Source organism: Antechinus flavipes, chromosome 5 (assembly GCF_016432865.1).
Source record: "Antechinus flavipes isolate AdamAnt ecotype Samford, QLD, Australia chromosome 5, AdamAnt_v2, whole genome shotgun sequence".
Classification (NCBI taxonomy): Eukaryota; Metazoa; Chordata; class Mammalia; order Dasyuromorphia; family Dasyuridae; genus Antechinus; species Antechinus flavipes.
Genome location: NC_067402.1, coordinates 208,006,245 through 208,022,545, shown reverse-complemented (window position 1 = coordinate 208,022,545; position 16,301 = coordinate 208,006,245). Strand labels below are relative to the sequence as shown.

Sequence of the window (16,301 nt, the reverse complement as noted above, 5' to 3'; positions counted from 1 at the left end):
CATTTTTATTTTGTTAGATTCTCCCAACAATTTCTCTTTCTCCATGAACGTTTTAGCTGTGACAAAATGTCTGAGCCTGAAGAAAGAACTCTGACCTTTAAAATTCTCCAGCTTCCAGATGACCTATATTTTATTTCATTAGTCTTGGGTAGCAGAAATCTCTATTGGGAGCTTCACGTTTGGTGCATTTACTACTCAACATGCAATGAAAATATATTATAAAACTTAAAGCGTGTTATAAATGTGTCTTGTTGGTGTTATATAAGAAAAAGAAATTATTGAATGGTAACCTAGATAAATACCTTGTGTATATATTGAAATACAGTAAACAAAGACTGCCTGGAAAGGACTTAGTTTCTTCACAACTAAAAATAAATCTCCCCACTTTTCTCTCTTGCAGACTAATGCAGCTCTTGTATTACTTGATTTTTGTTGTGTTTTTTTTTTTTAAACATAAGAGCATATCTGGGACTATAAATTTAGATCTGGAGGAGACTTGAAAGATTTATTTTATATAATTCCCTCATTTTGCAGATGAGGAAACTGAGGCCCAATTAAGTGATTTACCAAAGATCATATAGGTAGTAAGTGAAAAAAAACAAACAAACTAGGATTGCAATTGACTCAGTTCCTTTCCACCTAAAAGATCTGCTTCAGTCAATACATCAAACATTAGTTTTCAATAATAATTTTTGTTGTTTTCAGTCACTTCTAATTCTTTGTGAGCATATTTGGAGTTTTCTTGGCAAAGATACTGGAGTGATTTGCCATTTTCTATACCAGCTCTTTTGCACATGTGGAAACTGAGGCAAATTTGCTCAAATTCATACAGCTATTAAATGTCATACGCTGGATTTGAAGACAGTTCTTTCTGACTCCACTTGTGGTACTTTAGTGTGGTACTGCTGCTCAGTTATTTCTTTCTTGCCCAGCTCTTCATGATCTCATTTTGGGTTCTCTTGGCAGAGATCCTGATTTATGCTTGCTATTTCCTTCTCTAGCTCGTTTTATAGATGAGGAAACTGGGGTAAGCAGGTTTAAGTGACTTTACTAAAGTCATATAGTTAGTAAGCACTGGAGGTCAGATTTGAACTCAGAAAGATGACTCTCCTCAACTCCAGCCCTGGCATTCAAACTATTGCTCCATTTAGCTGCCTTATTTGAGTAACATTTATATAATATTTTAAAGTTTACACTTTACAAATATTACCTCATTTGATTGTCACAACAACTTTGGGAGGTGGGAGCTATTATTTGCATTTTCCAGTTGAGGAAATTGAGGTAAACAGTTAAGTGATTTCTCCAGGGTCACACGGTTAATAAATGTCTGATGCAAGTTTGACCTTCTGAATCCAAGCCCGTGCTTGACCCACTCTGCCACTTAGCTATTGCCAATATTTATCCTAACAATTGGACACACTCTCAGTTTGATTTCTCCTTTTTAATTCGAGGAGGTAGTGAATACATTAGAGTATGCTTTTATTCCTGATTTTAGTGAGATTACTTGCTTTCTTCCCCCATCCCAGGTCATAAAGGTACACTCAAGTAGGTATGAGCAGTATTATTCCCTATCAAAAATACTTGTTACTCACAAGTTACTCTGATTCCTGATTCCCAACAGCATTTTCTTGTCTTTCAGATGTATCTATAGCAGCCCCTTTCCAGAACTCAGGTTGTCCTGGGTCTAACATGTGAACTGCCCATTCTGGTCATCTCTGGGGAGCTTAATGACAGAACCCTAACCAGACGACCCCAGAGAGAGATCCACTTACCTCCTTAATAGTCTCCCAAATGGACACATTTGTAAAAAGGCTATCTAAATTCTGGAAAACCTTTTTTAGGCACGAAACCCTAATTAATTAGGTCCTTGAGGTGAGATGGCTTCAGTTCTGGTTTTGAATACTAAGCACCCAGCATAGGATATAGTGTTTACCTTGTGGGTTCTACACTGGGGCAGCTAGTTGGTGCAGTGGATAGAGCACCGAGCAAGCAGTCAGTGATATTTCTTAGTTTGAATGTGCCTCAGACACTTATTAGCTGTATGACTCTGGGCAAGTCTCATAAGCCTGTTTGTCTCAGTTTCCTTATCTGTAAAATGATCTGGAGAAGGAAATGGCAAATGAATGCAGTATCCCTACCCAGGAAACCCCAAATGGGGTCTCAAAGAGCCAGATACAACTGAACAGCAACAACAGGCACCAAATAAAACCTTGTTGGTTGATCACACCACATATAAAACAAATCCAAGCCACTGACGCGTCAGATTGCATGCATACAAACCAGACTTGCTTGGTTTTAATTCTATTATCATGGCAGCAGATAACTCTGCTCTTTCATTGCTTTCTAGCTTCCTTTTGTGTGCTGTCTGCCTTCAAGAGACTGCAAGCTCCTTGAGGACAGGAATTTTTTTTCTTATTTGTAGCTCTAGCTCTTAGAGTGTGTGGCACATAGTAGGATCTTAATGACATGTTTACTGTATTGTATTTAGTAATTTAGTAATTTTACTAATAATTTTAGTAAATTTAGTAATTGTATTAGTAAAAAATTTTTTGAAAAACAAAGGTCATAGATCTCAGATTAAAAACTTGGGTAACAATTAGTATACTCTGAAGGACTTATGATGAGAAATCCTGTTCATAAGCAGAGAAAGAATTTATTCTGAATACAGATTGAAGCATAATTTCTTTTACTTTTTTATTTTATTTTTTTCTTAAAGGTTTTTTTAAGGAGAGAGATTTATGCTTTTCTTTCACAATATGACTTTTATGGAAATGTTTTGCTTAACTACACGTGTGCTTTTAATGGGGGTTAGGAATGGGTATAACAAAAAGAATCTGGAACTCAAGGTTTTAAAAACAAATGTAAAAATATTGTTTTAAATGTAATTGGGGAAAAGGAAAAACATTAATTTAAAAAAGGAACACAAGGTAAACAATAAAGGATTCAATCAAACAGAAAAAAGTAATTAGTACTTAAACATCAAAATGCAGAGAATTCTAGTGGGCAACTAACTACACGCACACAGCAGTAGCAAAGGAATTCGTCATATTTGCCATATTTGGGGTATTGTTCAGCATGCTATGTCAAGATTAGAAAAAGACGAGAAAGAAATCTTTCTTGAAAATCAGACAAGTCAAATAAGTAATATCCTAACTATAGGATTTGAGGTTTAGTTTGGCACCTTCTCTTTTCCCTTTATGAAGACCAGACAAGAAAACATTAAATACTTCATTTCTAAATGGCCAAACACACAGATTATTGGAAAACCTGTCAAACCTAGAATCTATTGCATCCATTAACTTAGGAAGGGAAATACCCTTCAAAGCAGTCAGTCACACTGGAACTCAACAGCAATCTGTCTTGTAAAAGATATTTGAAACAACAGATTAAAAAAAAAAACATAGCTGTTGGGTTAACTTATAATGTCTTAATATTTAGAATCAATCTTATCTTTGAAAATTTCAACTAGGCTGAAATATGATTTAAAATGACCTCATTTTAAAAAAATTCATTACATGTAAAAACAATTTAAACACTCTATTTGCTTTTAAAGTTTTGAATTCCAAATTCTATCTATCCATCCCTCCTCCTCCTTGAGATAGTAAGCAATATGAAATAGGTTACCCATGGTAATCATGTAAAGCATTTCCATATTTGTCATTTTGTATAAGATAAGGAAGGTAGACAGGAAGGCAGGAGGGAGGGGGAAAGGAAAGAAGGAAGGAAAGGGATGAAGGAAAGAAGGAAGGTAGGAAGGAAGGAAGGAAGAGAGGGAGGGAAGGAAAGAAGAAGGAAAAAAAGATAAAGGGAAGGAGGGAGAGAAGGAGGAAAGTAAAAAGGGAGGGAGAGAGAGAGGAAGAGAGGGATGGAAGGAGAGAAGGAAAAAGGGAAGAAGGGAGAAAGAGAGGAAGGAAGGGAGGAATGGAGGAAGGGAAGGAGAGAGAGGGAGGGAGAGAGGGAGGGAGAGAGGGAGGGAAAGAGAAAGAGAGGAAGGGAGAGAAGGAGGAATGGAGAGAGGGAGGAAGGGAAGAACTGAGGGAAGAAGAGAGGGAGGGAGAGAGGGAGGAAGAAAAAGTATGCTCCCATTTTTATTCAGATACCAGTTCTTTGTTTGAAGGCAAACAGCATTTTTCATCATGAGTTCTTTGGGATTGTCTTGGATCATTGTATGGCTGAAAATAGCCAAGTTTTTCACAGTTCTACTTCATATAATATTGGTGTTATTATGTACACTGTTCTCCTGGTTCTACTCACTTCATTTTGCATCAGTTCATGGAAGCTTTTCTAGGTTTTTTTGAAATCATCATGCTTGAAAATGACCACATAAAAAATGAAATGGCAAATTTTTAAAAGAGAGACTAAGTTTTATGATTATCCCTTTTACTTACCAATTTCTATGAAAGTCAGTCTTTTGTTTATTATTTTTTGCACTTAATTTTTGAAAGCCATTTTCCTTATTTGAGAAGACAGAAGTAAATGAAACCAGCTCATGGCTGGGGTATAATTAGATTCAATGAATAGATGTTATAGAAAGGAAATTTTTGGTTTAGGGTAAGAATTTTATAATAATCTGCACTGTCCAACAATGGAACAGGAAGTTCTGTAATGTGGTAATTTGTCTGTCACAGAAGTGTTGGATCAAGAGCTAGCTTTCTCACTTTCCTTGTCAACTCTGGCAGCCTGGAATTGTGGATACATTACAGAATTATCAATCAGAGAATTTGAAAGGAAATCCCAATTTTATTGTTATATGGTCCTGGGTTGCTTTGGTTTTCTTATTTGTAAAATGGGTTGTTGTGGAAAATATTTTTTTTTTGTAAAAATGACAAGTAAATTTGAATTATTGGGATGATTCTGACATGAAGCCCTCATTTGAATTTGAACTATAGAATCTCAATTTCCCTTTTACCTCTAAGATTCTTTGTTACTTAAATTGTAAGGCTATGGGAACATGTCATTTTTGCTGTCATTATTTTCATAAGGGTTAAGAAAATATCTGGAAGATATTTTAATTTTATCTCATGCCATGAAAAGACAGGATGAAAATGATAAATTTATATATACATATATATATTTGAATAATGCATCTCCCCTGTGTCCAAAGCAAATGTGTTTTGCTCCAAAGAGATGTTTAATCCATTACCTTCTTTGAGGGGAGGGGAGATAAAAGAATTTCCAGGCAGGTTGAACATTTAATGAAAGACACATATTTGCTTCTTGACTATAAAGTAACTGATATAATTCTGGATTTAGACAAAAGAGACAGTTTAACACTGATGAAAAATTAAAATACTTTATATTAAAAAAAAAACAAGGATGCTCAACTTTTATTGAATTTACTCTTTGTACTACAGCATAGCTCATGTCCTTGGGACACCAAAGATTATGAAGAACAATGAATCTCATGCAGGGTAACTGAAGAGTTGTATTTTGATGTAACCTCTAGGGGGCATCAAGTGAGCATTTATTAAGGTGACTTCAATGAACAGCTTGAAGTTCCAGGGTACCTGGAGGTTATATATGTATATACAGCTGTAGCTTTAATCTGCCTTTTTTTAGAACATGAGCCAGGATAGTCAACTCCCATTGAAAGGCCAAAGACTACATCACAAAAACAAATAAACTTCATCTGCACACGGCTGATAGCAACTAGTCTTTTCAGTCCTATCTGAAGGCATCAATACCTAGACAGTACAAAGAGTTGTATCCTTGGCAATGAAAGTCTTTCACCGATTTCTGAGACTGTAGAGAAGATGAGAAGGGATTTTCTAAGGTTTAGGTCCTAAACTTTTCTCTTAGACATTCAAGCCTCTTGGGTACTTTCTAATGACATTTCCAGGACTTGTCAACATTAAGTGATTTAAAACTCAGAAAAGTCTTTGTAAAGAAGGATTACTCAGTCAACTCTGATAACCCTGGGTCTTCAGCATGAGAGTAAAACCTGCTTTGTAAGTCTAATCATTACATGCTTAGAAAGAAGGGATCAAATCTGGGGCTTAACTTGAATACATCAGAAAATAGCAAGGACACTAAAATGTCTCTTCTCATCAGAGATATCTCCATTATTAATTCAAATAGTTATCCAGAGAAATTAAAATCTGTTGAATGGATAACTAAAGAAGTCTAGGAACTACAGCCTTGTGATACTTTATCATTATTGATAAGAATTCATAGAGCATTGTGCAATATTTTATGGGAATCGTTTCTTAAAAACATGAAGAATGTGAAAGTTTGATTATGGCAGTCCAAGGAGAGATAGGATGATTCGCCATGGGAGATATAGGAGAATGGATTTAAATTTCAGGCAGAGGATGAACTGGTGTCTGGTATCTTAGACACCTACCAACTTTAAAATTCTGTGATTCTGTGGAAAGGGTGAATAACTCATTATTATGGTATCATCCCAAATAAAACAACAAAGTCTAAATATAAAAATATTGTCCTGAGTCACTTAATTTTAATATTCTAGGATGAAAATTTTCAATTCATATAGAACTAAATGCCAATTATACACAAAGATTCTAAGAAACTTCATTTTTTCTCTTCAAAAGTAAAATCTCATTTCCATTTGAACTCTATCAAAGGGTCCAATTCCACATGAACAACTGAATATTTAATTGTATCATTTTCCACTCATGGAATCATGTACTTAAAAATTAACATGCAAGAATTCTTGGTTAATTTGCAGGTAAAATTATGCTACATCCCATAGTATGCTGTTTCAGAGCATACAAACATAATTTTGGTTGTAAATATTTAAATATCTTAACATTTGGCAAGTGCATTTATTTCCAAAAGGAAATCCTTCTATAATTTATGTATTCCAGATAGATTTGGAGTAGGTAGCTCCATTAATGAGCAGCTAGATGACACAATGAATAGAGTGCTAGACTAAGAGTCAGGAAGATTCATCTTTGAGAGTTCAAATATGGCCTTAGCCACTTACTGTCTGTGCACAATTACACTGGGCAAATCACTTCATCCTGTTTATTTCAGTTTCCTCATCTGTAAAATGAACTGGAGAAAGAAATGGAAACCCACTCCACTATTTTTGCCAAGAATGCCCCAAATGGGGTCATGAAGAGTTGGACACGATTGAAATGATTCAACAACAATATATTTACCACTATTCAGTTCTTGAGTTCATGTGTTTTTCAGTAATTCTGAAATTCATAAGTCCTAAATGTTGTAATACTCATGGTCATTCATTCCTCTTAAACTTTTGGATGGTGAAATATATTTTAAAGCCTATTGTAGTGATCTAATTCTTTTAGGAATGAATCAAGAAACCCCTCAATTTAAAAGCCGTTGTTGAAGGAAATAATTATAGATCTAAAAAGCAAGTGGGAAGAAAGGAATGCGGGAAAAGTGCTTCGGGTCTTCAGATGTCTTTTATTCAGAAGATGTATCTTCTTCTACTCCAGTTATTTCTTGACCCCCTTCTTGACTTGTCTGTTATTTATTAGTGAAAAAACATGTGCTACTGGAAAAATCATCACCAAAAAATTAGAGAAGAGAGAAACTGAGAGCAAATATCAATTCAAGTAATTTGACAAAGTAAGTCCAAGCAAGATGGATTCTCACAAGTTGATAGATTCTTCCAAAGCCCACAATTTAAGAATGCATCAGTTAATGATGAGAAGTTTTCTAAAATACATACTATGTTCATAATTGAACAAGCGACATAAATTTTAAAAAATTGGGAGGCCAAGTCAGAGTATTCCAGGCTCGTGAGGCGACAAGATTTAACAAATAAAATAACTGATGATCCAATGATCTGGTCTAACCTGGGATGCTCTGTCTCCTCACAGCCAATGCTCCATCAGGTGGTTTTGTCTGGCTGGCGGACTTAGTGTAGGGACTCTCATCTGCAAAGGTACAATGAAGGATTTAGTTAATTTCAACCCAGGTTCTGGTTCAATGAAGACTTTTAATAGACTATAATCTAAATGCCAGCTACCTAGATTCATTGGCAAATACGTGTTTATGATCCAGGAAGAGAATGGCTTAATGTGCGGAAAGAATAATTAATTGTTGTTTAAGAAATTCCTTTAGAAGATCTCAGAAAGTGAAGAAGAATGAAGGTTCCATGAAGAGAAGCTGTTCATGATCATCAGGAGAGGGAAAGAGATATAATAAAGTAGAGCTGAGACCTCCAGAAAAGAGAGACCACCATAGAGATGAATCTTGCTTGATTTAGATGCCCTTCCATATTATTGACTGTGTGACCAGGTACACCAAACCTGATATAGAGAAGAAGTGTATAGAGAAGGAGAACTTTTAGGAGTTGAGCTGAGAACAGAGAAAGAAAGATGGCTTAAAAGTGAGAAGACTGAAAGCTCATTTTGGTTTCAATAGTTCTATATAAGTGGAGAATAAAGAAATTCAAGACATTACAGAGAACAAACAACAAAAATGATAGAAAGATTTATATAAAATATATCTTCAAGAGGTAGGATAGAAATTAAAGTTACAAAAATTTTAAGTGGCAAGAACAAAACCCTTAAATATAATTTCCCTCTAGATTATTTAAATCAATCCTTGGACAAAAGAATAACAATTGGATTGAACAAGAAACACCTAGGCTATACCATATGGAAGAATTCTTCATGGGAATGGGAAAGTACATTGATTGACAGAAACTTCTTGAGGATAAATCTTTAAAAATTATTCAAACACTGAATAAATATTACAGGAGCAGAAATGATATAAAGAGAAGTCCAGCCAATTATTTTGTGATACTGGGTGGCTCAAATGATTGTTTCTGGCCACACTTTCAGAGATTTTATAGGAAATCATTAAGAGATTAAAAAAAACTTATTGTGCATGGAAAACTATTAAATATTATAAGTAACTAATTCAGCACCAAAGCTTTATCATCTGAAACCATTAATTCTCCCTACTAAGTGGTTCGTATTTCAAAAGTGAGACACCAAATTTTTCCCCAGGATGTTTTTATGGGTTAACTGATTCACTATTACTTCTTAAAATTAACAAGGTCTCTATAAGCAATGACAAAAAGAAAAGATTAAGGCTGCTATAAACTACAATTACCTTCATAAATCTAAATCAGACAGCTTCATATTTACATACCATTTTTCATATGTCTTTATGTTATCTCAGTTATAAAGCTAAATTGCCAACTTTTATGCATCAAACATGACTTACCCCCATCTATAGTTCATGACATGTCATGTCTTTAAAACTCATCCACCTCACACATTCTACAATCATAAATAACAGCATAAAACTGCTGCATTAATACAACTCTATTGTCTTCAATTAGTCCCCACACCCTAGACTACATCTCTGACAAATTACAGTTTCATAGCTAAGTTATGAAATTTAGGCAGTTAGACTGAGGAATACAGTGCATCATCAGAAACTTTATAATCAAGTCAGAACTCTGCATCCGGAGTACAGCAAACCTGTAGCTGGTACTACAAGTTATCAGGACAGTATCTTGTAACTCTTAAATGCTTGCTCATTTTGTCCCTATTCTAACTTATAAAGGGTGATATTTGCAGCATATTCTAAAAGATTTACAAGAAGCTTTATGGATAATTTCTCATTTGATTCTCACAATAATTCTGAGGAGTAGATCTAAAAACTGCCATTTTCCAGATAAGGAAACTGAAGCTCAGAAATATAAGGGATTTAGGTGCAGTGGATAGAACACCAGCCCTGGATTTAGGAGGATCTGAGTTCAAATCTGACCCCAGAAACTTAAGACTTATTAACTATGTGATCCTGGGCAAGTCACAATCCCAATTGCCTTGCAAAAAATAATAATAATAGCACATAAAGGACTTTCCCTTGAATCACACAACTAGTAAATGCCATATGATAAATTGACTACAAATTTAGCATTTTTTATAGTACCACCCTACCTCCCTGTTAATAATAATAGCTTTTTAATTTTCAAAATACATGAAAAGATACTTTTCAACATCTACCCTTACAAAACCTTGTGTTCCAAATTTTTGTCCCTCCCCTGGACAGCAAGTAATCCAATATAGGTTAAACATGTGCAATTCTTCCACATTTCCACATTTTTAAAGCTGTACAAGAAAAATCAGATTAAAAAGAAAAAAATAAGAGAGAAAAAAAAAACCAACCAAACAACAATAAAAGCGAAAATACTATGCTGTGATTCACATTGTCCCCATAGTCCTCTCTTTGTGATGGATCTCTCCATCACAAGTCTATTTGGAATTGGCCTGAATTACCTCATTGTGCAAAAGAGCCACATCTACCAGAATTGATCATCACATAACCTTGTTGTTGCTGTATACAATGTTCTCAATTGGTCCTACTCACTTCACGCAGCATCAGTTCATATAAGTTTCTCCAGGGCTTTCTGAAATCATCCTCCAGCTAATTTTTTATATACTATGGCATTAAACACCTGAGTGGTACAATAATAGATGGAGCGCTGGGTTTGGAGATGGAAGATCAGAATTCAAATCCTATCTCAAACACTCTCTAGTGGTGATACTAGACAAGTCACTTTTTCCTTCACTCTTACTTTCCTTCTTTGTGAAATGAAGAGAAGGTTGTTGTGAGGATCAAATAAAAGAAACTTTTTAAGTTCTTCCTAAGCTTTACAGCACTGTAGAATTACTTTGTGTCAGAGGTAAAATTTAAACTCAGATCCATGAGACCAGAGTTAGTGCCTTCCTTTCTATCATGTCTTTTCCAGATTCAAATCCATTAGGATCTTGATACTTTAAATTCAGAATGAATATGTACATGTAATATATCCTCTTAAATGCCCCAGAATGTATGGTAAATCTGAAGAGCATATGAAGCCTGACAGAAAGCAGCTGAGGCAATAATAAACCAGACAGTTATATTAGAAGTTCTGTTGTTGCTATTTAGTTGTATCTGACACTTTGTATCTCCATTTGGGGTTTTATTGGTAATGATCCTGGAGTGACTTGCCTTTTCTTTCTCATTTTACAGATGGAGAAACTAAGACAAACAAAATAAAATGACTTATTCAGATTTGGTAAGTATATAAGGCTAGATTTGAACTCCAGATTAAGTGCTCTAACCACTGAACAATATAGCTGCTATGGGAAGCAAAATTCCTTTTAATCTAAGAACCAGGATTAGTCTGCCAAACAAAATCAGAAGGGAAGTAGAAATGGATTTTTTGTTTGTTTTTCTTCTAAACAAATAGTTTATCTTTTCCCAATTACATATAAAAACAATTTTAACATTCATTTTTATATAAAATTGTGAGTTCCTAATTTTCTCCCTCTCCCTTCCTTAAGATGGCATACAAATTGATACAACTTATATAAATGCAATCGTGTAAATTATATTTCCATATTAGCCATGTTGTGAAAGAAGAAACTGAAGAAAACACCCCAAAATAAAGTGAGAATAGTATGTTTCATTCTACATTCAGACTCTAGTTTTTTTTTTCCTCTGGGTGAGATAAGCATTTTCCATCACAAGTCTTTTGGAATTGTCTTGGATAAGTCAATCATAGTTGATCATTGAACAATGCTCCTGTTATTGTGTACAATGTTCTCTTGGTTCTGCTCACTTGACTTTGCACCAGAGCATGTATTTCCAAGTTTTTCTGAAGTCTTATTACTCATTATACTTTATAGCACAATAGCATTCCATTACATTCATATGGCATAACTTGTTGTCATTCCCCAAATGATGTGCATCTCCTCAATTTCCAATTCATTGCTATCACAAAAAGAGTTTCTATAAATATTTTTCTACATGTAGATTCTTTTTCCTTTTTTATGATCTCTGAGATACAGACCTAGTATTGATATTGCTCAATCAAAGAGTTTGCACAGTTTGCCTTTTGGGTATAGTTCTAAATTGTTCCCCAGAATGGTTGGATTAGTTCACAACTCCATCAATAATGCATTGGCATTCCACTTTTCTCACATCCTCTCCAACATTCACCATTTTCCTTTACAGTCACATTAACCAATTTAATAGGTTTGGGATGATACCTCAGAGTTCTTTTAATTTGCATTTCTTTTGTCAATAGTTATGCAGAGCATGTTTTTCCTATTACTAATAGCTTTGATTTCTTCTGAAAAATGCCTGTTCATATCCTAAGACATTTATCAAATGGAGAATAACTTGTATTCTTGTAAATTTAACTCAGTTTTCTATATATTTGAGAAATGAGGTCTTTATCAGAGACATTTGCTATAAAAATTGTTTTCCAGCTTTCTGGAAGCAACAACTATTAAGGGAAGGGATGTAACATCTTGACATAGTTATGCCTCAAGTCAGACCCTGAACCAAAACCTTGTTGACATTTTGATTGAAAATATAAACAGAGTGAAAAGGAGTTTAGATAAATGAGTGGAGAGTCTAGTTATAATGAGTGAGGAAAGGGCAGGGATATCTCAGCCACATCTCAGCCTTTCAGAATGATGTCAGTTGGAGAACCACTACTAACCTATTATTTTTTTCACAAAATGCCCCTTTAGGTGGTGCAATGTATAAAGTATTAAATTGGGGTCAGAAAGCAGTCAGTTAATAAGTATTTGTTATACATATTATATATAAGACACTGTGGTAAGCATTGAAAAATCAAAGAAAGGCAAATATTCAGCCATTTCCTTTAGAGAGCTCAAATTCAAATGGAGGAGACACCGTGCAGATAATAATGTACATAGAAGATATACAGAGGGTAAATGAGAGGCAAACCTTAGTAAAGATATTGGGAGAGGGGAACAGGAACTAGAAAAATTAGGTTTTTTGTTTTGTTTTTTTCAGAAGATGGGATTTGAGCTGAGGAGGACCCAAGTTAAAATCCTGTCTTAGATACTCGGTATATAACTTATTAGGCAAATTATTTAACCTGTCTGCCTCAGTTTTTTCTCTGTAAAATGGGGATAATAACAGTATCCATCTCATAGAGTTGTGAGAGAAAATGAAATTTGTAATGCGCATATGATATTACAATGAATGGAGTGCTGTGATTGGGATCAAGATGATCAAAATTCAGATCCTACTCAGATGTTCCTTGGCTATGTAATCCTGAGCAAATCATTTAAGCTTTCTCACTCTCTCTCTCAATACGTTATATAGCTATCATTATCATCATTAATTAACATTAATATATGGCCTATTGGTAGGAAACAGAAGGGCTTATCTTATATTTTTATGCAGGATGAGAAAGGCCTAGAAGTTGCCACTTTGGGATCCTGCAGGACAGTGGATTGAGCATCTACTCTAGAGGCAAGAGGACTTGAGTTCCAATTCAACACTTACTAGCTGTGTGATCTTGGGCAAGTCACTTAATCCTGATTGCCTCCAACCCCCACCCCCACCCCCACCCCCAATCCCATTCTGGGGCCCTGGATTAAGTGTGGTTAGGTTTATTATCATAGGTCCAATGTTCCTTTGAAAAGGGATCCAAATTGAGTGAAGTCAGAAAGAAATGGAATTGTAGAAAATTAAGCATTTTAATAAAACTTAGCTTGGCCAACTAGGCTTTTTTGTGCTACTGACATTCTTTGCCAATAACTGCATCATTCTTAGGGCACAGGTATGGAATATAGGGCTTCCAGAACACTTTGGCATCTATTTCAAAATACATGTAGACATAGAACATTCTGGGCAAAATTAAATCAATATAAGCTCTGGTTCTGGAGATTGATTTGGAGAGTGAACATTTCACTTAAAAAAAAAATTAAGTGCTGGCAAGGAAAGCTTTCAATCCCCAAAGCACAGCAGGACAAGCAGCAGATCAATTTATAGTAATCTCTGCTGACCCTGAGCATTTTGAGAGCTGAATGTTTAAGAGTAGGCTCCAATGCAATTCAAATTCTTTATCTCTTTTCTGAGCCAGGGACATTGGTCACTGAACATGAAAAAAAAGGCACTTCTACAGCTTCTTTTTATTTACACAAACTGACTTTAATGGAAATGTTTTGTATAACTTCACTTGTGCTTTATTAAAGGAGGACAAGGGTAGCAAGGAAGGGAAAGAATCTGGAACTCAAAGTTTTAAAAACAAATGCAAAACTTGTATTACATGTAACTGGGAAAATAAAATATTAAATAAATATAAAAATAAACATGTGCACAAACATATTTGTGTCACAACAATCAGTGGATAGCTTTCAGGGCATCAACGGGACAAATATTAATTAAAGAAACACTTATGTCTGAGGTTTTTCCTCAAAGTAGCAATAAACACATCCCTCTGTAAAAGGAATGTAAATTTTAGGTTAACCTGCTCATAGAAATTGTGATAATACAGAGATAGCCTTAGACTGTGAACTTATTTGTTCCTAAGCTAATCTAGACACAGAACTGTTTAGATCTTGAATTATAATGATGGATTCCATAAATTTTAGTCTAAGAAGACAGTAGATATGGAAAACTGTCATTAAGATAAAAAGGAATGAGAGAAAAGATAAGAATAAATAGAAAAAACACTATTTTCATATTGAAAAATTGGCATATTCTCTTTCTCTATTTATATAGAGATATAGACCAAAAATACCTACTGAATATGCCAATTTTTCTTAGACTAAAAATTCAAAGAAATAATTTAAAGAAAAAGACTATCCATCTTTATCCACATTTCCATCAAAGTGTTCTATACTCCAGGAAGTCTGGATTTTCTCTTAGAAAATTAGTTGGTTAGAAGTCAGAGAATCCACTATTAGGAGTATACCCTATCATTGACAAAAAGGTTACATATACACTGCAATATTTATAGTAGCACTTTTTGTAGTAGCAAAGATCTGGAAATGAAGCCCATCTACAGGAGAATATAAAAATCTGTTTTCTTAACAAAAGATGATCAGAATATAAAAGGGAATTTAATAACCAAAAGAGTAGTTATATTTTTAAATGGGCAGTTAACTGAAAATAATTCTGGAGTATATAAAAGAATTAAAATGTAAATATACTTGTTTTCTTGCATAAGAACTTAGGTAAATAATTATGATAAATTAAAGGAGAGAAAATGAGTCAAGGAAAAACAAGAAAATCCACATTTACTGAACATCATATTAATATAGCATCACAAAACTCTAAAGAAAAATGATAGCTGCCCATGTCCAATATAAACAACTTTTGGCAATATAAACAAACAACTATAAACCAAGCGACATCAAATTTTGAGATGAAAGGATTAGATAGATTAGACTTGTACATAGAGATCAGATATTTATATACTAACAGAGAATGTTCACATACAGAGAAAAGCCCAATTTAGAAAATGGGGGGGGGATGGTAAAACTATTACCTCCCTTTCTCTTGAAAGTTTCCTACCATACATTAATTAATTGACAAGCTCCTAGTGTGTGTTAAATATATATAAATTTATTAGATTAAACAATAATATTTAAAATCCAGTTTGAGGGACACTACTTAAAAGAACTTTAGTGTATTTTTAAGAAATATTTTACTTTTTTCTAAGAATAATTTTTAATACTTTTTAAAAAATTTTTGAATTCTAAATTGTATGCCTTTCTCCCATCCCCCTCACCCCAAGATGGTAAGCAATCTGATAAAGGTTATACGTGTGCAATCATGTATATATAATCATAACATTTCCATATTAGTCATTTAGTATATTTCTAAAAACAAATCACATCTTTTACAAAAGTGAATGATCACAAGCAATTTATCTTCCCAAGTAAAATGGTCCATTGGAGATATGTAACCTGCATGTGATATTTCTGCTTCTGTCTGTGGGCCTTTGTACAAATTCTCCCTTCACTTCTGCCTCCTAGAATCCCTCACTCCTTCAGAGAGTCAATATCTAGGTCAGATATTGCCTTCTAAATGAGACCTTTTCTGATCTCTCAAGTTGTTCAACCTCTGTTTGCCAAAATTGCTTCCTATTTCTTCTGTTTATATCAATCTATGTACATTGTCTTTTCTCTCCATGTGGTTATAAGCTCCTTGGGGACAGTAAAATTCATTTTATTTTTTTTTTTATCTTCATTACTAAGATCAGCCAAATAATAGACCCTTAAATGCTTGTTGCATTGACCTTTTTTTTTTTTCATGCTTTGGTCTTACTTAATAGGAAGATGATCACACCTTTTATTTCACTTATTCCTGGAGAGAGTGTGAGGTAATGTAATGAGTACTGCATTTGCTAGATCTCTAGAAGCCTTGGGTTCAAAAATGCATGGCTTTGGGCAAATTTCTTGTTCTGTAATATGTAGCAAGTAAATACCAGTACCTGGCTCCTGACTCACTGGTTAGAGTATTGGAGTTGGAGTTAAAAATTCTGGATCCAACCCTTGTCACTAACCATATCTAGCTCTGGGGTTAAACTAGTT

General features: G+C 34.3%; 1 protein-coding gene across 1 annotated transcript in view; it reads right to left on the bottom strand.

The window, feature by feature from the left end:
- GRIP1 (glutamate receptor interacting protein 1) overlaps nt 1-16,301 on the bottom strand; it is a 309,316-nt gene that overhangs the window by 214,207 nt on the left and 78,808 nt on the right. Inside the window, exon 4 of the mRNA XM_051962442.1 lies at nt 7,788-7,868. Within this exon, the coding sequence (XP_051818402.1) occupies nt 7,788-7,868 (81 nt within the window). The remainder of the gene's footprint in view (nt 1-7,787; nt 7,869-16,301) is intronic.